At 48.6% G+C, this 22,690-nt stretch overlaps 1 protein-coding gene across 6 annotated transcripts; it reads left to right on the forward strand.

Annotated features, from left to right (window-relative positions):
• Positions 1-2,722: 2,722 nt before the first annotated feature.
• TSEN54 (tRNA splicing endonuclease subunit 54) lies at positions 2,723-18,741 on the forward strand. 6 transcript variants are annotated; one of them, XR_012896811.2, is made up of 12 exons: positions 2,723-2,830; positions 4,184-4,411; positions 5,003-5,167; positions 6,210-6,273; positions 6,435-6,518; positions 8,312-8,410; positions 10,163-10,215; positions 11,924-12,022; positions 13,609-14,113; positions 14,778-14,838; positions 16,584-16,700; positions 17,365-17,503. XR_012896811.2 is itself a non-coding variant. In XM_075903672.2 (12 exons), exons 1-12 carry the CDS (start codon positions 2,778-2,780, stop codon positions 17,510-17,512), a joined length of 1,815 nt encoding a protein of 604 aa, XP_075759787.2. In that variant the 5' UTR covers positions 2,728-2,777; the 3' UTR covers positions 17,513-18,741. The 6 variants fall into 6 exon arrangements, 5 of the variants coding, with proteins under 5 accessions (XP_075759792.2, XP_075759790.2, XP_075759789.2 ...); XM_075903672.2 differs by having other exon boundaries at positions 2,728-2,830; positions 13,609-14,252; positions 17,365-18,741; XM_075903673.2 differs by having other exon boundaries at positions 2,816-2,830; positions 4,193-4,411; positions 13,609-14,252; positions 17,365-18,741.
• The last annotated feature ends 3,949 nt before the right edge of the window (positions 18,742-22,690 follow it).

Consider the following 22,690-nt stretch of genomic DNA (forward strand, 5'->3'; position numbering starts at 1 on the left):
TGCAAAGGGAGGGACTGCTGTTCTGAGGGACATGATATGAGAGTGGTCAATGGGGGCAGCGAGCCCTCAGGGGAGAACTATCCTAGAGCGTGTTCGCTGGGGCTCCGCCATCTTGCCTGCCAGCACACTGGGTAAGTAGCCTCCAACCCCAAACCCTTCCCAGCCCTTGGTACGGGGGAGGGGAGAAGCCCTTTTCAGCTAGGGAAGAATGGACGGGAGAATAGGCCCCTGGCAGCTGAGGGGCCTGGTGAGGGGAGAGAACAGGCCCCTGGTGGGCTGGGAGGAATGTGTGTGTGTGGGGGGGGGAGATCACAAGCCCCTGGTGGGCTCTGTGGAGGGGCGGGGGAGAGAACAGGCCCCTGGTCTAATGGCATAGATGTCACCGAGCTGTACACTGGCACTGATGGTGACGACAGTGCGGCGTTTCGTAGAGCTGGTGCTCACAGAATTCAGCTCACTGGTTGGATCTTTAGCTTCCCTGACCACTGTCGGATCCTGGCAGGTGGTGCAGTGAGAAGCCAACCGTGTGCTGCTGTGCACCCCGATAGAAATCTGGGGGGGACCCCGAAAGCACGGCATGTTGCCTTGAGAAGAGGCAGCAGGTACCAGGAGAGGCAGGTCTGTCCCAGGGACCCAGCCAGGCATGGAGGGTAGGGGGCAGTAGGTAGGGAGAGTTGGATCAGGTCCGTCAGTCACCCTCATCCCTGGATATATATATATATGAGAGAGAGAGTGTGTGTGTTACCTCTCCCCATGCAAACCTTAAAGATAAGATGGTAAATAAAAAGACTCCAGCTACAGTATTTCTTTTTAACAGGGCTCAGTCAACTTGATGTTAATTTTAACATTTGTACTGCATAGTTCTGATTGATTGCCTCTGAACTCACTTGAATATGAGTAATTTTACCTGGTGTCCCGTATTCAGCATAGAGACATCTAGGCACTCTACCGAAGAGCCATGGGGACTTCAATCTTATGTCACATTTGTATCCCAGTGCATCCAGCATAACTGCACTTATGAAGACTTGGTAGAGGGCTGATTTAGAAGAAACAGTGCCACCTACTGAATGACTAAAACCATTCCTTGCAGCCACCACTTGGGTTTTCCTTGGTGATCTCCCATCCAAACTAGACTGTACCTTGTTTTGAGATTTGATGAGATCAATAGATTCAGAGGCATATTGCTTTAGTCCTCCTAATAGGGATGTTAGATCGTGTGTAATTGAATAGTTGTGTAACTGCACCACCTTTTAGCAGTTACACAACCTACCACCCCACGCTGCTGCGTCTTTATCAGAAAACTAGTTTCCCTCCCAAACCAGCTCCCCACCTGCCACCCTGCGCTGTTGCCTCTGATACAAAGGACAAGCACAGAGTGACAGAAGCACCTGTCTGTGGGGAGCTCAGGACCCCACCCTCCCACAGGCTCACCATGGGACAGAGGCTGCTCCATGAGATGCTGGAGCAACCTCTATCCATGAGGTGCTTGGGCCCTGCACGGGCAGGGGCTGTTGCCATCCCATGCTGCTGCCTCTGTATCAGAGGCAGAAGCACGGAGCGGCAGGGCCTCCCTGGGAATGGGGCCTGGGCTTATTGGTTAATCATGTAGTCATCTATATGTTGACATCCCTACCGCCTAATGGCCTTGAAATGTTCGATAACAGAGAAGAGATGAGCTAAAAATCCAGTATTCATAGAATTAACTAAATCTGTAGGAAACATGACCTGAGATGGCCCTAAAATTTGGCTGCAGGCTCAGTTTACCTGCCTTTGACCACTTTGTATAATTTTCCATTAAGTACAGGAATATGCCATCTGTTGGTGGATTTGCTAAATGATTGCCAGTTGATGAGAGGAGTTATTGAGATTATTTTCAAATTATCACCCTCTCTTCAAGGATTGTCAACAGTCTTTGGAAAAAAAATAGCTTGTCAAGAGCTGGTGAGGCTCACAGATGCTGAATTTCTTAAACACATTTCCAATCTGGCCAGAGCACCTACCTCTGTCAAGATTGTTTTGATTACAAGGAATTAAATTCACCATCGACCACAGCTGGCTCTGATCTTATTCCATTAAAATGAATTGTCTTTAATGGGAGTGTAATCAAGCCCTTTTTATATGGGCTTTGTCCTAAATTTGATGCAATTTTGTGTTACTTAAGATTTGCTTGCTCAGGAGCTGAGGCTCCACTATCTGGCATATTGTGCAGTTGTTTATACCTGTGGGGATGTCTACACAGCAGGGCTAAAGTCAGAATAAGCTATGCAACTTGAACTATGTCAGTTGCATAGCTGAAGTCGATATAGCTTATTTCAGCTTTTGGCACTGTCTACTCAGCAAGAAGTTGAAGGAAGAGCACTCTTCCTTCGACTTCCCTTACTCCTTGTGAAATGAGGGTTACAGGAGTCAGAGTAAGAAGTCCTCCAGCTCAACATTATTTTGAAATAAAGGCTGGCAGTGTAGATGTGTACTATGTTATTTCGGAATAATGTCAGTTATTCTGAAATAAGTGCTGTGTAGACATAGCTTGAGTGACCTGGGTGTAAGACATGAGCCCTGGTGTAAGGAGGGAATGTTGATGTGGTAATGTTCTGCACTCAGTCTGCAGGGGGGTGTCAGTGACTGTAACAAATGTGAGGTGGTGACATCAGTCCCTCAGATCCTAGCTGCTCCGCCCTGTGTAAGGTGAGGATATGGACGATCGTGTATTTTCAGGTTGGGGATATGGTGCCACACTACATGAATGAGATTCCACAGACCCTTCTGGTACTGAGCATATGAGGAGTTGTGCCTTTTTGCAGGAGTGTGAAGGGGATGACTATATTCATCTGTGAGTATGCGTGCAAAATATATCTGCACAAATCATCACTTTGGAGTGTGCATGATGTGCAGCCTGAGATGCCTCTGTGCAAGACAGTGTGTACTGTGCATGCATGTATGTGCACAGATGGACACAAGCACACCTGTGAGCATGTGGCTGAGGGGGAGCAAACGGCACTGGCATGCCCTCCTGTATGTCTCTGCCTTGCACTCCATGGGATGAGGGCTCAGGACAGGGGTTGTTCGAGGTCAGAGGGGCCAGTTCAGTCCACGAGGGGAAACCTGGAGCTGAAGGTCTTGGTTCCTTAGAGCCTGGTGTTAGGTTGTGGTGGGACACCAGTGAACTGTCTCTTCCCACTTGGGGGTGCTCTAGTCCAGTGTTTCTCAACCAGTTGTACGAGTACCCTTAGGGGTGCTTGAGAGAAGTCTGAGGGGGAGGGGTACGTCAACACAACTAAAATTTGGAGAAAACTGAATTTTTGTTTGAAGTTTTACAGTGCTTTATTATTTTTGTACTTTTTACACCCAAAAATTTCATCGCCTGCCTGGCTACAATTAAGTTGTTTAAACAAATGTAAAAGCGGTGAGGACTCCTGTGGCACCTTATAGATTAACTGAAGTGTCGGAGCATAAGCTTTCGTGGGCAAAGACCCACTTTGTCAGATGCATGTAGTGGAAATTTTCAGAGGCAGGTATAAATATGCAGGCCAGAATCAGGCTGGAGATGACGAGGTGGATCCAATCAGGGAGGACGAGGCCCACTTCTTGTAGCTGACCTGGAGGTGTGAATTCCAAGAGAGGAGAAGCTGCTTTTGTAGTTAGCGAGCCATTCACAGTCTTTGTTTAATGCTGAGTTGATTGTGTCAAACTTGAAGATGAACTGTAGCTCAGCAGTTTCTCTTTGAAGTCTGGTCCTGAAGTTTTTTTGCTGCAGGATGGCTACCTTTAGATCTGCACTTGTGTGTCCAGGGAGATTGAAATGTTCTCCTACAGGTTTTTGTATGTTGCCATTCCTAATATCTGATTTGTGTCCATTGATTCTTTTACGTAGGGACTGTCCAGTTTGGCCGATGTATATAGCATGCATCTGACCAAGTGGGTCTTTGCCCACAAAAGCTTATGCTCCAACACTTTGGTTAGTCTATAAGGTGCCACAGGACTCCTCGCCGTTTTTGCAGATTCAGACTAACATGGATACCCCTCCGATACTTAAACAAATGTGTTGCAATGGTAGAGAAAAATGTTGTGTGTCTGAAATCTGTAGGTACTAGGGGTACTTATAATTTTTTTTAAAAGGGGGATACTTACCTTTTTTTTGAAACGGAGGTACTTTATAAAAAAAAGTTGAGAAACACTGCTCTAGTCTTGGCAGCTTGGGCACATGGCGCCCCCTAAGGTCGGGCTGGCAACTGCCGGGGCAGAGAGATCTGGGCCGCGCTAGGACCCAGGAGAAGCGCCTCCCCGCCCGATACCCGAGCCGCGCTAGGACCCCGCGGAGCTCTGCCCCGCCGGCAGGGAAGAGCGGCAGCTTGGCCGCGCCGAGCAGTCGAATGGAGCCTGAGCTGGAATCCCGCGCAGGCCGCCGCCTCAGGTACAGGCCGCGGAGGGCTGGGCCTGCCCTGGGCCAACGGGCCTTGGGGGGGGCTTAAAGGGGCAACACCTCAGCTCTCGCCCTCGTGCTGCGAGCGGGCTGGCACGGCGGGGGGGGTTAAAGGGCCAGTATCGCCCCCCCCCCGACACACACGATGGAAGCCGCTAAAGAGCCGGCGTCCCTTCCCCCGCAGGGTGGGCCCCCAGAGGGAGCCGGTGGGGAGCGAGTCCCTGCCTGGCACGCTGCTGTGTTGGGCCGGGTTGCCCCTTGGCAGGGGGCCTGCCCCCCCCCCCCCCCCCCCCGCCAGGCGGCTCAGCCCCGCCCTGAGCTTGCGGCCGTAGGCGAAGCTCAGCGTCTTGGCCTCCCTGCTGCCCGCGCCAGCCCGGGGGCCAGGGCGCTGCTGCGGCGCCCCCTTAGTGCACTCAGCCCTCTCGGGGAGAGCCGGCCCTTGGAGAGCTGGGGGCCTGCAGCCGGGCAGCAGAGGGTGCCCAGCCTTCCCTCGCCCCCCGTGCGGGCCTGCAGCTGCAAGCGGCCGGAGCGATGTTGGACGGGAGCCGCAGCCCAGGGATTCTAACATTTCCTCTTCCCCAGCCCAGCTGAGCTGCTGGCCGCTCGGACCCGGGACCGCAAGGTTCCTCAGCGCTCGCACGGCCAGAAGGACTTCACCCCCGATGGCTCGCAAGAGCAGGCGGAAAGGCTGCGCCGGTGCCGGGAGGAACATTGGCAGCTCCTCGCGGAGGAGCGGGTGGAGCGGCTGTAAGTGCTTTCCTCTGGGTTTAGATCCTGTTCCTTAGGGGCAGCACTGCACATGAGGCTCCTGCTGGTTTCCAGGACAACGAGAGTGGCAAGAGGGCATTGGGGGGAAGTCCGCATGCTGATGATCTGTCAGTGCTGATTGTACAGTGGATTTCGCTGTTCGTTCAAGGTTCTCACAGGCATATGTGGCATCCTTGTAAGTTCTCAACATCTTCCCATTTTACACGTAGACGTAGCCTACACTGGCATGAATTTCCGAAACTGCTTAAAACGGAATAGTATTCCGTTTTAAGTTTTTCCGGAAAAGGAGCGTCTACATTGGCAGGCTGCTTTTCCGGAAAAGCCCTTTTCCGGAAAAGCGTCCGTGGCCAATGTAGACGCGCTTTTCCGGAAAAGAGCCCCGAGCGTCATTTTCGCGATCGGGGCTTTTTTCCGGAAAAGACTACTGGGCTGTCTACACTGGCCCTTTTCCGGAACAATGTTCCTAAATAAGGACTTATGCCCGAGCGGGAGCAGAATAGTTTTTCCGGAATAGCGGCTGATTTTGTACAGTAGAGCATCGTTGCTTTTCCAGAAATTCAAGGGCCAGTGTAGACAGCTCGCAGCTTATTCCGGAAAAGCGGCTGATTTTCCAGAATAAGTGGCCCAGTGTAGACACAGCCGTAGGGTAGTTGAGGCAGAGAGATGCCATGACTTATCCCTACACACACTGCAAACCCGTGACAGAACCCCCGGCTCCTGTCTCCAAGTCACTAAAAATGCGCTTTTACAACCACACTCCTCCTACCTGTCACTTGTTGCTCCCTTTCTGCAGGTTTAAATGCCCCCTACAAAAGCATGTGTTCTGTTCCGTGTGTTTGAGACTGCAGTGTAGAGTGACTTCAGGAGCTGCAGAGTGTTATAATGCATTTCTGGCAGGATGACTTTGAGCCTCAGGAAGTTTGCAACTTTCCCACAAGCTGATGGAGAGAACTAGCTTGAGGGGGAAAAGGAATGGTGGGCTGATGTCTATTGGCACTTTTTTTTTTTAAACACTTCTCAGGGGAAGTTTGGTGAAAGCTGAGTGGAAGCCACAAGAGGGCTTTGTGGAGCTGAAATCCCCTGCGGTAAGTGGCGCTGCTGTATTAGCTTGACACTGACGCCTCCTGCTGGCAAGTGCAGATTGTCTGTCTGTCTGATATTTAATTCGTGTCCCAGTATTGGTGAAAGCTTGGCTCTGGGCAGGGGATGGCCCCAGCACATCACAGATCTATCCTTTTGTTCCCAGGGGAAGTTCTGGCACACTATGGGGTTCACAGAGCATGGCAAACAGTGCCTGCTACCAGAGGAAGCCCTCTATCTACTGGAATGCGTGAGTAGGATGTCCAGCTTGGGGAGAGTGGATTATTTTTGAATAACACCATTGTAGGAACAACAGTAGCTAGTAAAGGAAAGAGAGCATTAGGGAAGCTGTAGTGGATCCTTCATTCTTTTCAATGGTTCAAAAACCTCCACTTGTTTATGCTCTTCAGGACACAGTCTGGCACATGATGGTCTTTATTACAGTCTGAATCTTCAAGAAGCCCAATTCCTGAGAGTTTGTCTGTAGGTGATGAGACACAAAACCTTTCAGCTCTATACTACTAGTTCAAATAATGCCCTGAAGTAGCTGCCGTTCATGCTCTGGTGCAACAATTCTTTCATTTGTAGGGTTCTTGCCTGCAGTACAAGGAAATAAATGACTGTGTGAAATGTACAGAGCATTCCCTTGCTTTAGGGATTTTAAAAAATATATACAAATATTAACCGTGTAACTGATCAAAATTCTATCAATTACACAGTTAACTGTGGGGCTGCCAGCCCATGTTCTGGTGGGCCTAGCTGGCTTGGGGCAGTCTCGCCCATGGCTTGCTGTGGGCAGAGGACTGCTTTGGCAAGGCTGGGCACTGGTTAACTGTTTACTGGTAACTTGTTAACCAGTTACCAGTCTACATTCCTACCTTGCTTAAGTAGGGCCCAGTACTTTATTTGTAGAACAAAATCATATATTTATGTCCTGGTCCATAATCCTTTATGTGGTTTTGGAACAAAATGTAGCTTTTATTAAATATATAGAGGATATGGTGTTAGCACCATATCAGTCTCTTCATGGGATGTAGCTGAAGTGTATTGGTGTGTGAGAGGCATATACATATGCAGTACCTGCTCTGTGAATAAATGCTTGGTACCCCTCACTAGCATATATTGCCCAAAAGGAAGTCAAAGGAGTGAAGAGACCAATTCCTTTTGGATCCTTTTCTTTTGCCTAAAAAAGTCTCCTCCCTGAGGTTCTCAGGGAAGGCTGGACTGGCATTCTCTGATTTTTGAGGGGCTTGGCTCTTGCTATTGAGAAATTGCATCAGTCCAAAAGCTGTTCAAGTCTAAAGATACACTTGTTTTGATAAACTATTGGATGGAGGACGGCAGATGGTTTGTCTCACTTGGTGATTTCAAGGACTTTTCTCCTTTGCATGTGTGGTTTGCCAAGGGCTAGAGATCATATGAAAACGAAATTGTGCAGGTGGCAGCTAGGCACACAATCATTTAGGTTCTAGAGGCAGAAATGACCTGGGAGATGCATCTATCCCATCCCACAGGGTAGGCATATTTCCAAGGACTTAGTACTTGGTATTTTGTGGGCAAACAAATCAAGGTGAGAGATGTTTAGCTTAAAATTAGCTCCTGAGCAGGCCCCTAGATTGGAGAAACTAAGGCTGAGAGAAGCTGAGTGCCCATAGCCACCCTTAAGGTAACTGAGGATTGTGGATGCTCAGCAGAACTCAGGAGCTAGCCCAGGTTATTGCCAATTACTTTTTGACTACACAGCAATGTGTGGGCTTGCACAGGAAGGCCCGTGTTTTGCTGCAGCGCTGATCAAGGCTATCTCTGCTCCATTAGACCCAATATAGTGGGCAGGTGCCACTGTGCAGCTGGGAATAAATCAGTATCTCAGACTTATAGGAGAGAAGTTACATTGAAATAAGGGGATACTTAAGAAGCACCAAGCTGGAACTTGAGGCAAAAGCAGCTGGATGCTGGGACCAGCTGGTGAGATAAGGAGGGAATGGGTGTGGACTCTCGTTTCCTACAGCCTGGGGTTCGTAAACCCAATCTTTTGTTTTTCAGGGCTCTATTCAGCTCTTTTACAGAGATCTGCCCTTGTCCATACAAGAAGCCTATGAGATCCTGCTGTCCCAAGGGACAGTGAGCCTGCTGCAGTACCAGGTGTGCACAAAGGATTTGACACCAGTGGTGATTACTGCAGGGAGTAAGAGGTGGATACAACCCACCCATTCAGATGGTGGGAGAGGGGGGATGTCTGTAATTTAGGAAGGGAGTGGAATTTAGTTGATGCCTCTTGTCCACTGGTTTTCCTACTTCAGCTAAGCAATTGTCTCCTTTATTACCTTCTGGCTCTGGTTCTCTTCTGTCCCCTGGGATCTCTCCTATTTTAGGGTTCCATAGAATTTACCAAGTGGCATATACTCCCCCACCCCCAGGCCAATCAAGGCCTGGGGGCAGGGAAGGATGCAAAGTTTTCTTCTGTCCTGCCAGGAGTGCGTGGCACTTCTAAGTGCTGCTTGCTCCTCCCGCCCCCACGCAAATTGGAGCTTGGGGGCGGGGGAGCGTGCAAAGGATCCTCCCGCCCTGCCAGGAGCTTGCGGAGCTTCAAATCCGCATGCTCCTGGCAGGATGGAGGAAACTTTGGGTTTTTGTGTGCTTTCTCCCCCGCCCCCCCGGTCCTAATTGGCTTGGGGGAGGGGGAGTGGCAGGGCCTCCGCGGGCTGGATCAACCTGCTTGGTAGGCTGGACCTAGCCCATGGAGGCCCTTTTGCCCACCCCTGTGCTAGAGGCACTGAGGACAGGGTAAATCAAAGCAATCTCTTATTCTGCAGCAGATGCAAAACTTGACTCCTGCCTTCAAAAACCCCACTCCCCTTATGCCCAGAAAGAAAAGCAGAGTGGAACTGCCAAGGGCTATGTCTATTTTGCCTCTGCTGCTGGCTTTTGCCCATTGCTGGGAAAACACTAGCTACAGCAGCAGCACAGAGACCGGACTTCTGAAGTCCAGGATGCTGGAGGCAAACATAAAATGTCTGATCGTTCAGGTTTGTATTATGTACAGATTTAGCATGTATTTCACTAATCGAATAATGCAAATGCATTTTTGCATCAACTATTCGATTAGTCTATAGGGCGATGCTGCCCCTTTGAAATTCTGCCATGGCATTTCAAAGGGGGTAGCGCCATACAGAGCCTGGGATCAGCTGGGGACTCCTCAGCTGACCCCAGACTCCATGCTGCACTGCCACTTTGAAACACTGTAGCGAAGTTTCAAAGGGGCAGTGCCCCACAGCTGATCCTGGGCTTAGTGCCAGACAGAGCCTGGGGTCAGCTGGGAATTCCAGCTGACCCTAGGCTCCTGCAGCGCTGCCTCTTTGAAGTCCCCCCTCTCTCATCCCCCCTGCTTCCCCTCCCATTGCTGCCTCTATCTGATAGAGACAGCAAGGGCAGGAGAAGCGACTAGTCGACTATCCTGTCGACTAGTCCTTAACATCCCTAGTACAGATCGTATTAAGTCCCTTCTCTTTCCTTCAGGCTCATAGGTAATGAACATTCCACAACTGTATTTTGGGGGGCCAAGGAGGCATTTAATGCTTTTTGGGTGCTAAAGCAAGCTGCACATTTGTACCAGTCAGAGTCTCCATGTGGATGAGCACTCATGTAGCCATGCTGGCTCTCAAGCCAAGCAGAGTCCCAGCCAGGTTTGTGGGGTTTTGGCATCTAATGAACTTTTACTCATATAACCATTCATGTACTTTTTGTGGAGAAGAATGCTAGAGAACCAGGCACACACTGTGCTTAGCTGTCTTCGGTCTCTCACTCAGCTTGCCATATTATACCAAAGGAGAATTCTGATTTTATTTTTTTTTAAGGTGATCATTTAACATTCTTGGTTTTCTTTGCTCTCTTAAGGTGTTCAGCCATTTGAAGAGACTGGGCTACATTGTGCTGAGATTCTGCCCCAGGTACCTGGCTTTTCTTTTCCTTACCCCTTCCTGCTGCTGTCTTTCAGAAGCTAGGCCGGAATGCCCTGGGTGTAGGGCAGAGAAGAGGGGCTCTGCTCTATCGAGGTTCTTATTTGCTTGCTTCTTCAGTTTCCCTGCTTCAGCACATGAAACCTAGAAAACTTTTTGTAGGGGTCTGGAAATCTCTAGCTGTGATTCTTAGGGTACGTTTACACTGCACAGCTATTTCGAGATACAATAGCTACCCCACATCTACACAAGCCTCCCGTTTCTTCGAAATATTTTTCAAAATAACGGACGCTCTATTTCGCCATCCCAATAAACCTCGTTGCACGAGGGATAAGGGATGGCTTGAAATAGCACGTTATTTTTAAATTTGGTGCTGTTGACGCGCCAAATTTCAAAATAAGCTATTTCAGAATAGATTCGAGATAAGATACGCAATTTGTGTAGTACAAATTACAAATCTTATTTCAAGTTTAGGGTGCTGTGTAGATGCACCCTTAGTTGGCAGATGAAGTCGGAGTTGAGCCATGGTAAGCTGGAAGCCAATCATCCTCCTTCCCTCAAATTTATCCATTTCCTGACTTGAAACATTCGACAGCTGCTCAGCCTCAGGGAATGAGGACAGAGTGATGGGTTGGGAGCTTGGAGACCTGGATTCCATATCCAGCTCTGTCACTGACCTGCAGTGGCTGTAGACAAGTCATTTCACCTTCCTGTTCCTCTGTACATTTGTCTGTCTTGTCTGGTTAGACTAAAAGCTCTTTGGAGCAAGGATTGTCTCTTACTTTGTGTGTGTGTTCTGCACCTGGCACGATAGGGCCCAGATCTTGTTTGGAACCTGTAGGTGCTACCATAATACAAATAATAATAGTGAGCATATTATGAGGTGGCATTAACCATGATCTGCAGCACTTACGTTGTAAGCTCTCTGGAGGTTCTGTTTGTTTGTACAGTGTATAGCACTGTGGGGTCCTCATCTATAACTGCTAGTGCCCTAGGTGTTCCTGCAATACAAATAATAAATAAATAGCCACTGAGAACTGCCGGTGTCCTTCCCCTCCCCCCCAGTTTATTCCCTGTATAGAGGCGTCACTAATAAATCCCTGAGCTGATCTGAGGTTCTCCAGTCCATGTGAGCCTGTATGATTTTCCCCACATTACCGCTTGGATGCATTAACTTCATGTAAGCATCCCACGTTTGAGCGTTAAAGCGTGTGTCCTCCCAGCCTGTTGGCTCAGACAAAGCAGGGTCGCCTCTGACTGTACCTTGCACTCAGGCACTTCAAGGAGTATGCACCAAAAACAATACAATAGATTTTCTTATGGTCAGCTCTCAGGCTGACTGTGATGAGAAGTAGGTGCAGAGTAAAGAGACTGGAAAAGTGACTCTAGGGAGGGGAAATCCTTTCTGCTTCTCTAGTCTTCACAGCACTTTCCTTACCCAGTGAGAGGCGTTTGCTGTTCCAATAAAGCCAGTGTTTTTCTTTTGTGACGGTACATAGTACCAGCACCTCCAGACACAGTACCGGCACCTCCAGTCAGAGCTCAACAACTTTTTTCCCCTGGAGTACCAGCACCCCCCCCCCCCTTTTTTTTTAAACAAAAAAAAAAGCACTGATTAGATATATAGGAAAATGTAAGCACCATTCTAGCACTGCCCAACTCTCTCTCTCTGTCCCTTTTTCTGTTTGCCTCATTACAGTGTTGTTCCATCTCAGTACGAGAGGAAGCTGAACCTGGATAGTTACTGCAAGAGCACTGGAAAACGCCATCACAAAAGGAAGAGGAGCTCCAGCCCCCGGTAAAGGAAAGCAGACACATTATGGCAAGCCCGTAATAGATTAACTTCTTCCCCAGGTTCTGGGCCACTGCTAAAAATGTTGCTTACTGCCCGTTTCATCCAAGGGCAAGAAACGAACAGATTCCCACTCGCCTCAGCCTATTTGGTCCTTGCAAGCTATCTAGGGTGTTGGTGCTGAGTTTAGTAATCTGACCAAATGTCACTGTAAACAGCATTCAGGTGATCTGAGAGATCGGCGAACTCTCTGGTCAGCTGGCCAGGCCACAGTCAATTCACAAGGTATCTTTTACAATGAAAAGCCATCAGTGCATGCTTCCCCTCCCCACTCCCTTGCTTCCTTCAGTGTTGTCATAGCTAGAACCTTAGATCATATATAACGATGTCACTGCAACATCTCCTACTCCCGCACTCTCTTAAATTGTCTGAAGTAGCTGATGTGTCACTTCCACCCAAGCAGAGCAGGGGTCCTAGTGACCTTTTGCAATGTATCCCCCTTCTTACATCTACTCTTCACAAGAGGCTTAACTGAGCTACGGGGCAAATTGTCTGCTAGTCCTGTCTGCTGATGGTGGTGAGTTTGTGAGATCCTGAAATAGAAAGATATGAGAAACAAATTGCAAGAAACTCCTCTCTCTCCTTTTCACATCTAAAGAAGCAAGGCATTGTTAAAAGAGCTCCGAAAAAGGGCTGATCAGCAGCCACTAAAGAACAGAAGACTTTCGGTGTTAATTCTGATATGGTTCAGCTCTTTAGGGCAGAGACGTTTTTTGGTCTGAATTTGCAGTGCCTAGAACAATGGTGTTCTGGTCCATAGTGCCTCTGGGTGGCCATTATCACAATGCAAGTAATGAATAGTATGACATTATTTATAACATACTTAGCAGCAGGTGGCACCACAGACTTAGAAACAGGGAAGGGCAGGATAATCAGCCCAGTTCACTCCTCTTACAGAAATTTCTTTCCAAACATGCCAGTGCAGTAGTTATGATGACATTTTAAGGAAGACATAAGAGTTAAAACTGTGGACTAATGAACTAGCCTTTCATGTCTGGAGACCTGGGATCAAATCTTATGTAAGTAACAGATAATGCCAGGAGGATTTTGTATGTGTTTTTAAACCCCTCCATTCCATTGGTACATTTGTCAGTTCCTGCTTAGGAAAGACTCAGGGTAGGAGTAGGAGAGGTGGGGGCTGCCAGGCAGGCTTGCGGGCGTGGGCAGACCTGTGTGAGGAGGAGCCAAGACAAGAATAGCAGGGGTGCCCCAGGTCAGGTTTACAGGGCTGCATGGGATACTTGCACTGCATTTTCTGCTTCTGTGGTTATGCTTAGCCAGCACTATCCATCTCTCATTCTGATGAGCAAAATGCTGCACAGTGCTTCACATAAATAAAAACAAAAACCCAACAGTTCTAATAAGAGCCTGTTAATGCAGGTGTGCAGGTCCCTTCATGGGCTCCCAGTATTCTAGCTTTCTCCTCTCTCATGCTCAGGGAGCCCAATGTTCTTACTCATGTAGGGAGGCAAAATTTGCTGAAAGGACTTTGAGGGTGTAAAATTCTGAGTAGCCTCTTTTTCTGTTTTTAGGTTACAAGACAAGAAACAGAAGGTTTCTGGGAATCCTCTGGAAGCTCCAGGGACCCCAGAAAAGGCCAGCGAGAGCTGTGGGGATCCTAAGAAACCAGCCTCTGGGGAGAGCTGTTTGTCAGAGAAGTCAAAGGAGTCAGATCCTGCCAGCAGAGAGGGGCAGTCATCCCAAGTGGCCACTGATGCAGTACAACTCAGCAAGTCCCCCAGTCACTCACAAGCTAAAACTGGAGACCAGGCTGCTGGGAACAGCTGCAGTGGTACCCACCCATCCCGCTGGGACTTCACCAGAATTGCCTTCCCCAATATGGCTTCCGACTGCCCACATACTTTCCTCTCGCAGCCTGACGAGACACTGCTCCCCGAGAACGTAGCTGGGCGGGAAGCCGATGCTACCCGCTGGTGCAAGCTGGTCAACCAGAAGCGTGAGAAGTTGACACGGAAGGAGCAGGCGCAGCAGGAGAGGGAAAGTAGATACAAGAGCAGCGTCAATGCGGACAGGGAGGTGAGGCGCTGCTCCAATTGGCAGGAGTACAAGGCGCTTCTGAAGCAAAGAAGCCAGCACAGGGCAGGGAGGCGACCGTCGCACCTGTGGGACCAGCCTGTCACCCCATTGGTGAAGCCAGATCAGGTGGCTTCAGCAGGTACCTGATGTGGAAGAAAAGAACTTAACATGGCTCGGCCAATCAGTAACCCACATGGGGTATCGTGGCCCACTGTGAATATGCGGGTGGGTGGGACTGGTCACTATGGAGCAAGGGGAAGGAACAGAAAGGAGGGAAATGCATGTTGAATATCAGAACAAACATCCTCACTGTGAAAGGGAAGAGTTTCTTCTAGGAAGCAGTGGAGTATGGAATAGCCCTGCACTGAGCAGGGGAGAGACTAGATGCTACTTTCCATCTCTTGCTCTGTGACCTGTTAGGCTGTTTTCCAGGAGCAGGGCAGACCCTACTGGTACTGAGACTGTATTGCTCAGGGAAGTTATGGAGAGGGGACAAAGGAAGTAAAGATCTAGGAAGCAGCCCGAGGGGTGGGTGGTGCTGTCTTGACGAAGGAGGGTGGCTCAGACAGGAGGTGCAGGAGTGATCCAAGTCTATCTTGGGGTGGCTGTGAGTGTAGAGAAGACCTCACTCCAAAGTCTGAACCTTTCCTCTTTCTCCCACAAGCTGCTGTCCTCAAGCAGATCAGTGTGCTGCAGCCTTCCCACATCCTGGATGGAGCCTCCCGGTTAGTATTGAGCCAGTAAATTCTAAGGAACATGGGTCTAACTCAACAAAACCTCATTGTCCTTCCTTGTGGGGTGTGTAAGATGGTCTCCAGAATGGCTTCGGAACAGCCTAATGTACCTGGTGCATGGGAACACAAGGTATTTCCCTGCTCCTCCTGTGGGCTGCGTATATCCTTGCTGAGAGTTGGCATTTACATTCACTGTCATGCCATCACGCAGAGGCAGCAGCGGAGTCCAGCAGCAAATCAGTTATGTTCCAGGCTGATTATGGCTCGGGTGTTTAAGCTCTTGTTAGACTGCATGGGCAAAGTCCATTGTACTGCAGTGAACCTTTCATCCCTGCATTGAGGTCTTCTAATGTCCAGAGCGCCATCAGTGTACACATTGGAAGCATCCCAGTGACATCCCCGCTACAGGCTGTGGAGTTGAATGAGATTTTAAAAATCTAACCCCTAGACCTTCTTGCTCTGCTCCTGGCTGGGGGGAGTTTGGGCACGGTCTGTAGTACACAAACACTGCGTGCTAATAGTTTGCACTAGGGCTGTAATACAGATGGGTATCCAAGCAGTCTGCTTTGCGTATGGATCTACTGGGATACGCACTTCTGCTTGTGGTGCCTGTAGTAAGGATGTTAGATAATGTGTAAATGAATTATTATGTAGCCGTATCAAATTTTAGCATTTACACAACTATTCTATAGTTCCCGGCAGCGGGGCAGCAGCCAGTGCATGCCGGCCCCACTCCCAGGGAACCCCTGGCCACCCTGCGCTGCTGCCTCTCAGAGGCACCAACATGGGGTGGCAAGCAGAGCCAGTCCATGAGGAGAGCTAGTTTAAAAAACCCGGTCCTCGCACAGACAGGCTTCTGCCTGCCGCCCCATCGGACCCCCCCACGGACAGGGACTGCTGTTGCAGAGCAGTCTGTTTGTGGCGAGCCCGGGCTCTCCATGGACAGAAGCTGCTCCGTGCGGGCTCCCCTGCCCTCCCCATCCCACATTGCCTTCTCTGATGGAGGCAGCAGCGCATGGGGAGAGTGGGGGAGGCAGCTCCTTGGAGCTGGCAAGCGTGGAGAGCCAATTTAAAACCTGGTTCCTCTCATGCATATTGGCTCCTGCCTGCCCCCTCACCCTGCCCGCTGCTGCCTCGCTATCAGAGGCAGCAGTGCGGAGGGGCAGGTGGATCCAGTGCTCGTGGGGAGCTGGCTGAAGAACCCAGGCTTATTGGTTAATTGTGTAGTTGTCTACATGTTGACATCCCTAGTCTGTATTGTGGGGTACAGGGAGAGACAGTAGCATGCTGAGATGGGTCTGGAGTTGGCCCATTGGAGCACCATGCATCAGGAAGCATGGGGAAGCTCTGTGTGGTTCTATACTTCACATGGAACTGGTACTGGCTGGTTAAAGAGTGGCTCTGTAATAGGGTTTGATTCCAAGGGGTGGGGGGTGGGGGGCTTATATTTCAGAATGAGGCACTTATAGCTGGATCCAAGGCTTGCTGAAGTCGGTGGGAGTCAAGTTTTAACTTCAATGGATTTTGGGTCAGGCTCTTTCAGGACAACTCCAGAACTAGCTGTTTTGCCTAAGAAGGATGGTTCTGGGAAGCAAAGGAAGTACGGTTTTAAAAGGCCAAAGGTAGACTGACTTAAAAGGCTTAGTCTCACTCCTTGTTCTGATGCATCTGCAGCCTGGGAGGTGTCAGAATCCCATGACGTGTCATGTCAAGCATTTTTATATCCTACCATACAGACTGCAGGAGGATATGGCGGGCATGAAGATAGACTTCAGTGTGTATCAAGCAGATGCAGTTGCCAACTTCAAGAAGAATGACCCTGGGAAGCCGTATGCCAGGATGTGTGCGCGGAGGTACTGATCATGTATCTTGACTGTTTTTATGAGTGTTTCTGTGTGCGCTCATTTGAAGTGCCCTGTATTGGTGCTACGGAAATTGAGCCCTTGTGCAAAATTTCTGACCACAAAGTCTTCTGTATTTGCTGGCTTATCAGGCAGCCTTAATTTAAGATGAGTCTGCCACAATTTTCCCATTCTCTCCTCTCACATGCCCGCGCTTCATTGGAATCTGTAGTCTGGTCTCCTCTCGCCCTAGGCTCAGACTTTGGGTTGTCCTCCTATTGCCGCTAACAGGTGCTTGCGGTATTAATAATAATAATCAGGGCTCGACAAATAATGCAATCTACTCGCCAATGGCGAGTAGATTGCAACCTGGAAGAGCCGGGTTCAGGCGATCTGTGCATGTGCAGAATGATCTGTGCATGTGCAGATTGCCGGACAGCGCGGTTTGGTGAGCCCTGATAATAATTAATTAATTAAATTTGTATTACCATAGCACGTAGGAATTTTGGTCATGGCTCAGGTTACATTGTGCTAGGCACTGTACACACAGAAAAGAAAAAAACAGAAAAATATTCTTTTTGCTGCTTGGTGGGTGTCTCTGATGGCCATGCAACACTCACCAAGGTGACTATGTAAATATTCCTATGGTTTGAGACAGGCTTTCTTCCTTTTGCAGGTTTGATGAGCCGATCCCATCCCTGCGGGTAATGAAGCGGCTTGCCTATCAGAGCGAGGACGTCCCGGTTGTCTTTGCATTGGTGGACAATGGAGAAATTGCTTTTTACTCCTTCAAAGAATTCAAGCTGCCTGTTGATACTTATTAATGAAGTTAACATCCCTTGAAGAAATGGCTTTGGGGCAGAGGGCGAGGGGCTTTATTCAAGACTTGATTTCTTACATCAGATTGAATCTCTGATAATCTGTCTGCGTGCAAGAGGGAAACCACCTTATCCACTGCTACAGGCCTCAGCCAGCTAGGAGCTGGTTCATTTATAAATTCAAGATACATTTCAAGCAAGCAGGCATGATGTCTTATGCATTATCTGGACACCTCCTGGCTGGAGCGTGCACCGCTTTGTTCTTTAAGCCATTGGTTCTTCAGTTGTTATCATCCTGGGGGTCATTTCCACATGGACTTTTCTCTGTCCTTGTAGGCCTTTAGAACAAACTTCACGTGTTGCATTCTGAACAACTGGGCTAGGCCAGTCTGAATATAACACAGGAATGGTTTTAGAACCTCTGTTGTAGATCAGTCAGACTCCTAAGCTAATCAGGTCAGTAACAATCGAGCAAGCCTCTATTACTCAACTGCACCAACACCCAGCTAATAAAATACTTCACAAAATATTGGTGCAATAGAAGTAAAGGTGCTGCAACAGAATGCTGCTACAGGAATGATAATGCCAGCAGGAGCTAATAGTCCTGGACAAATGTTCTCTGCCAGTGATCCTCAATCTCCTAGAGCTGCCCTGTGAGCCTGTGGAGTTGCAGAGAGCCAGGAGGCCACTGCAGAGGAACATGCTAACATTGTATTATGATGTTTGTGCTGAGAGGTGTCATCGTGGCATGGCATCATCTTCAATTAAAACTACAGCCCTCAGCCTCAAGACATCTCATCGTCACAATAGCGTGGCTCCGTTGCCAGTTGACACCTTTTCTTTTAGATGCAGGTATATATTTCTCTATTGCAAGTGAGAGGAGCTTTGATAAAACCTGCAAATTCCCCATAAACCAGGCAGAGGATCACTGTCCATTACCATTACAGTATCAACCAATTGCCTTCCAGCCTTTGTCAGTGTGGAAACCCTCCAACTGACCCTCCTGATACAAAACTTGCTTTAACTTCTATGCAAAAAAAGGCCAGTGAGACCAGTTTCAGAAAGACCCGGTCTGGGGCTAAAATGACTCCTAACACTGCTAGGCTCAGAGTGCGGTTTTCTCCAGGAGTGCTACAGCAAATGTTTTAAATGCATTTTATTTGATACAGAACGTTTTGGATGAAGGTGTTTTGAGTTGACGTCTAAAAGCAATAAAGCCTTTTCCAACAATGCAAGCCCCTGAGCATTGGTATTTTTTTACTAGTGCATCTGAGAAAATTGACCAGTAGGGGGTTTGTCCTGCAAGAGGGCAGCATTTGGAACGGAGCTGTCACTGAATGCAGTCATACAGAGCCTGAGGCCATGCACAGTGTTGCTGGCAGTGGCACATCTTCCTTGTGTACTGTCCAATGTGCCACAGTGCAACGGCAGTGGCGCTTGCCCTGATTGCTTTGTGTATCCCTGCGATCGGTTGACATGCTGGCCCAAATCATCAGCTGCTGGCCCAAATCATCATTAGGTGAGCATAGCTGTACTGTCTTCAGTAGAGAAAATGTTTGTTTGCATCTGCTGAGATTCTGGACCTTCTTGGTCTCCTGTACTCCCCATGCACCTTCCTAACCACTAGAAGGATATAAGGGTGCCTTTGTCCTGTGCCTGTTTGAATTTTGAAGGTCTGGACATGGTTGGTGGCAGCTCCGTTTGTCTTACTCATAGGGATATAAACTATTTTAAAAAACTGGTTAAACACACTTTAACCATGGAGTGACTGGGTTGGGCAGGGGACTGCTCCAGCCTACCTGGGCTGTCGGTTAACCAGTTACCGGTAAGCATTACCCAGTAAAGTTATCCCTTTTCATCCCTACTTACTCAGCATTTGTGCATGTTTCAGGTATCAGGAGCTCCAGTGATTTCCCTGTTCTCAGATAAAGCAAGAAGAGCTCCAAATTTGTCCTTGGAGTTAGGCAGACCCAACCTCTGTGGACTTCAGTCAAAGTTGCACTGTCTTACTCCAAGGCAAAATTTTGTGGACTCCAGAAGAGTTCTAGGATGAGTTTCCCTGAGGAAGACAAGACTGTGATTCAGCACAAAATAATTACAATGTAATAACCACTTTGGGGAGGATTGAGAAACTGTAGCAGAATTGCTCACCTGCTTTGGATGCCTGTACCAGAACTGGAGCACAATCCAGACTCCGCCTGCCCGTGCCACTGAACAATCTGACAACACAGCAAGAGTCTAGAAAGGGGCATATTAATTAAAGCCCCATTTGAAATAGAACTGAAAAGTTGCCATGTTTTGGAAGTTGTCCCATAGGATCAATGCCTATTGCAGCATTATACTTCTTTTATGTTGCAATGGTATGACAGGGCAGTGGACTGCCGTTCTGCAGCAGTGTGGTACAGAGCATGTATTTTGGACCAGCTAATGTCCCCTCACATTAGGACAGGTGTGGGGAACCTCAAACCCGGGGGCTGCATGCTGCCCCTGCTCCCCCAGGCTCTGGTGTATGAGGGGAATGTGGGGCGCATCTTTCTCATTCTCAGTCAGGGGCCACTTGGCCGTGAGTATCTTTTTCTTTTTGCTTCTCACTTGTGTGTGGCCTCCGACTGATTTTTTTCTGTGGGTCAGCGGCCCCCAACCCAAAAAAGGTTCCCCACCCCTGCATTAGGAACTGCGTTCTCTTCAGGAAAATTGTGATGAAACCACATATCCTGGTGCTTCTAGCCATGTGATCTTTCCGAGAGCAACGAGGGACACAATCTAGGCTAGTGAGTGGGCTATACAAGTGACCCTGCTTCATCTCACTGTGCTGCAAGATTGTCATAACCAAGATGGTCTCCTGAGCTAGGCTAGTTTTGCTAACTGCACTTGCATACCTAGAAATTGCAGGGTATGCTGATTGAACCATATCAGTGCTTTGACCTCACTTCATGTACCTTTGCTTTAAGTGCATGTCATTTTTGTAATACAGGTAGGAAAAAAGCCTATGCAGATGAAAACTAGCAAATTCTGGCAACCTAGTGCGTGAGTCACACACAGAACTCTAATGGACCATGTGTGGCCCTTGGGAAACAGGTAATCCGCCACCGGCCTAGAGCGTGTGTAACTTTCTCTATACACATTGGCTGTGTCTACACTGGCATGAATTTCCGGAAATGCTTAGAATAGTTTTCGTTATAAGTATTTCCGGAAAAAGAGCGTCTACATTGGCAGGCTGCTTTTCTGGAAAAGCCCTTTTTTCGGAAAAGCATCTGTGGCCAGTGTAAACGCGCTTTTCCGGAAAAGAGCCCCGATCGTCATTTTCACGATCGGGGCTTTTTTCCGGAAAAGACTACTGGGCTGTCTACACAGGCCCTTTTCCGGAACACTGTTCCAGAATAAGGACTTATGCCCGAGCAGGAGCAGCGTAGCTTTTCCGGAATAGCAGCTGATTTTGTACAGTAGAGCATCGTTGCTTTTCTGGAAATTCAAGGGCCAGTGTAGACAGCTTGCAGCTTATTCCGGAAAAGCTCAAGTAGGAATAAGAAATCCTCCGGAAAAGGCTTTATTTTCTGGAGAATAACGTCTAGACTGGTGCTTTTCTCCGGCTTTTCCCCAAGCCGGAAAAAAGCGGCAGCCATGTTAATGCAAATGCCGTGGGGGATATTTAAATCCCCCTCGGATTTGCCTATTCCAACGTGCTACATTAGCATCCCTTTTCTGGAAAGGGGTGCCAATGTAGACACAGCCATTTTTTTTTAAGTAAATGCTAGGTGGGGTAATTTTCCTGTTTCTAGCTTCAGTCTTCATGCTAACATATCAGTCCTCATACTACAGGAGCTGTCTGTAAAAAAAACAAACAAAAAACAAAAAACAACACACCACACACACGCACAAGGTGAAAAGGACCAAATCTGTAGAGGAATGTAGCATTCAGCTCCATCATTCTATGGATGCTACATTTCTAAGTCCCTTTTCTTTCTTTTGCCTTGTTTAGCTCTCCTCTGTGGCCTACCAGTACCTTCAGGTCTGACTCATCACAGGCATAATTATAAATCATTACATAATCATTAGCCAATCGCTTTGTCCATCTCTGAACAATCATCTTTTATGCAGGAATAAATATGAACATATACTTCATTATGAGGTGGAGGTTTGCACCTGTATGCCCCATGAATTGACTGTCCCTGTGAAAGGAAGGAGTAACCTGTTAAGGGATGCTGTTAAAACCCCCTTTTGTCTGACCATGTACTCCCTCCACAAGTAACACTTGAGAGGACTGTTACAAAGATAAAAACTGCAGTCAGAACACTGCAAAACATCTTCGTAACAGGAGCTTCAGGGGCTAGTTTGTTACAGGAAACAACAACAAATGGTCTGGTAGAATTTTACAGACTAACAAAACAAGTAGATGGTGGTATGAGCTGTGTGTGCCCTGTGTTTTTGTTTCCTGTAACAAACTAGCTCCTGAAGCTCCTGTTACGAAGATGTTTTGCAGTGTTCTGACTGCAGTTGATAGCCCCTTGTGTGTACATCCCCTTTTCAGTCTCCTTGGTATACTCAGCTTCCCTTGTGGTTTTTGTGGGTAAGACCAGGGTGAAAGATTTTTTTATTATTATTTTAATAGAAAGATGTGCCTGGGAAAGCAGGAAGGCTGGTGGGAGGGCTGTTAAGTTGTGAGAAACCACCTTGAGTTCAATTTTGGAGACTCGCCAGATTTACCTTTCCCCTCTCTCGCAAATGGGGCTAGCACCGTGCAGTTAGGGCCGAGCTGTCCTCGTGCTTTAGGGCCTACCTCGGATCTCACCCCGGTGCGAATTAGGAGTAGCCCCGTTTACACTAAGGCAGTTACACTGGAGAGGGATCAGGGGCGGCCCCTGGACGCTGGGCTTTCCCGGGTCTGGGCGGGGTGGAGCCTAGTGTATCCGCTTATGGGAACCGAGCGAAGCTGCCCGTCCGGCAGGTTAATCGAGGTACGGTGGTGGGGGGCGGGGGGGGTCTACTACTCATGAATATTAATGACCTCAACACTCAGTTACGCAGACCGCTCCATTTGAAGAGGGCGGCTGCGCTGGGGCCTCATTCACGAGCAGGGCTTGCCGCCCCCTGATTGGCTGGGCAGAGGAAGGGGGCCGTGTGAATTATTCATAAGCACGTGGGGGCGCGTGGGCGGGGCCCGAACTCAGCGGCAGGCCCACGCCC

Source organism: Pelodiscus sinensis, chromosome 20 (genome assembly GCF_052426305.1).
Source record: "Pelodiscus sinensis isolate ZL-2025 chromosome 20, ASM5242630v1, whole genome shotgun sequence".
NCBI classification, from domain to species: Eukaryota; Metazoa; Chordata; order Testudines; family Trionychidae; genus Pelodiscus; species Pelodiscus sinensis.

What these genes read in the sequence shown, in the direction of transcription:
- TSEN54 (XM_075903672.2), top strand. Translation starts at nt 2,778, where the DNA reads ATGAGGAGTTGTGCCTTTTTGCAGGAGTGTGAAGGGGATGACTATATT. An exon ending in TGGAGCTGAAATCCCCTGCG is followed by an intron (nt 6,274 to 6,434) that starts GTAAGTGGCGCT and finishes TTTTGTTCCCAG; the next exon opens with GGGAAGTTCTGGCACACTAT. An exon ending in GCCAGGATGTGTGCGCGGAG is followed by an intron (nt 16,701 to 17,364) that starts GTACTGATCATG and finishes TTCCTTTTGCAG; the next exon opens with GTTTGATGAGCCGATCCCAT.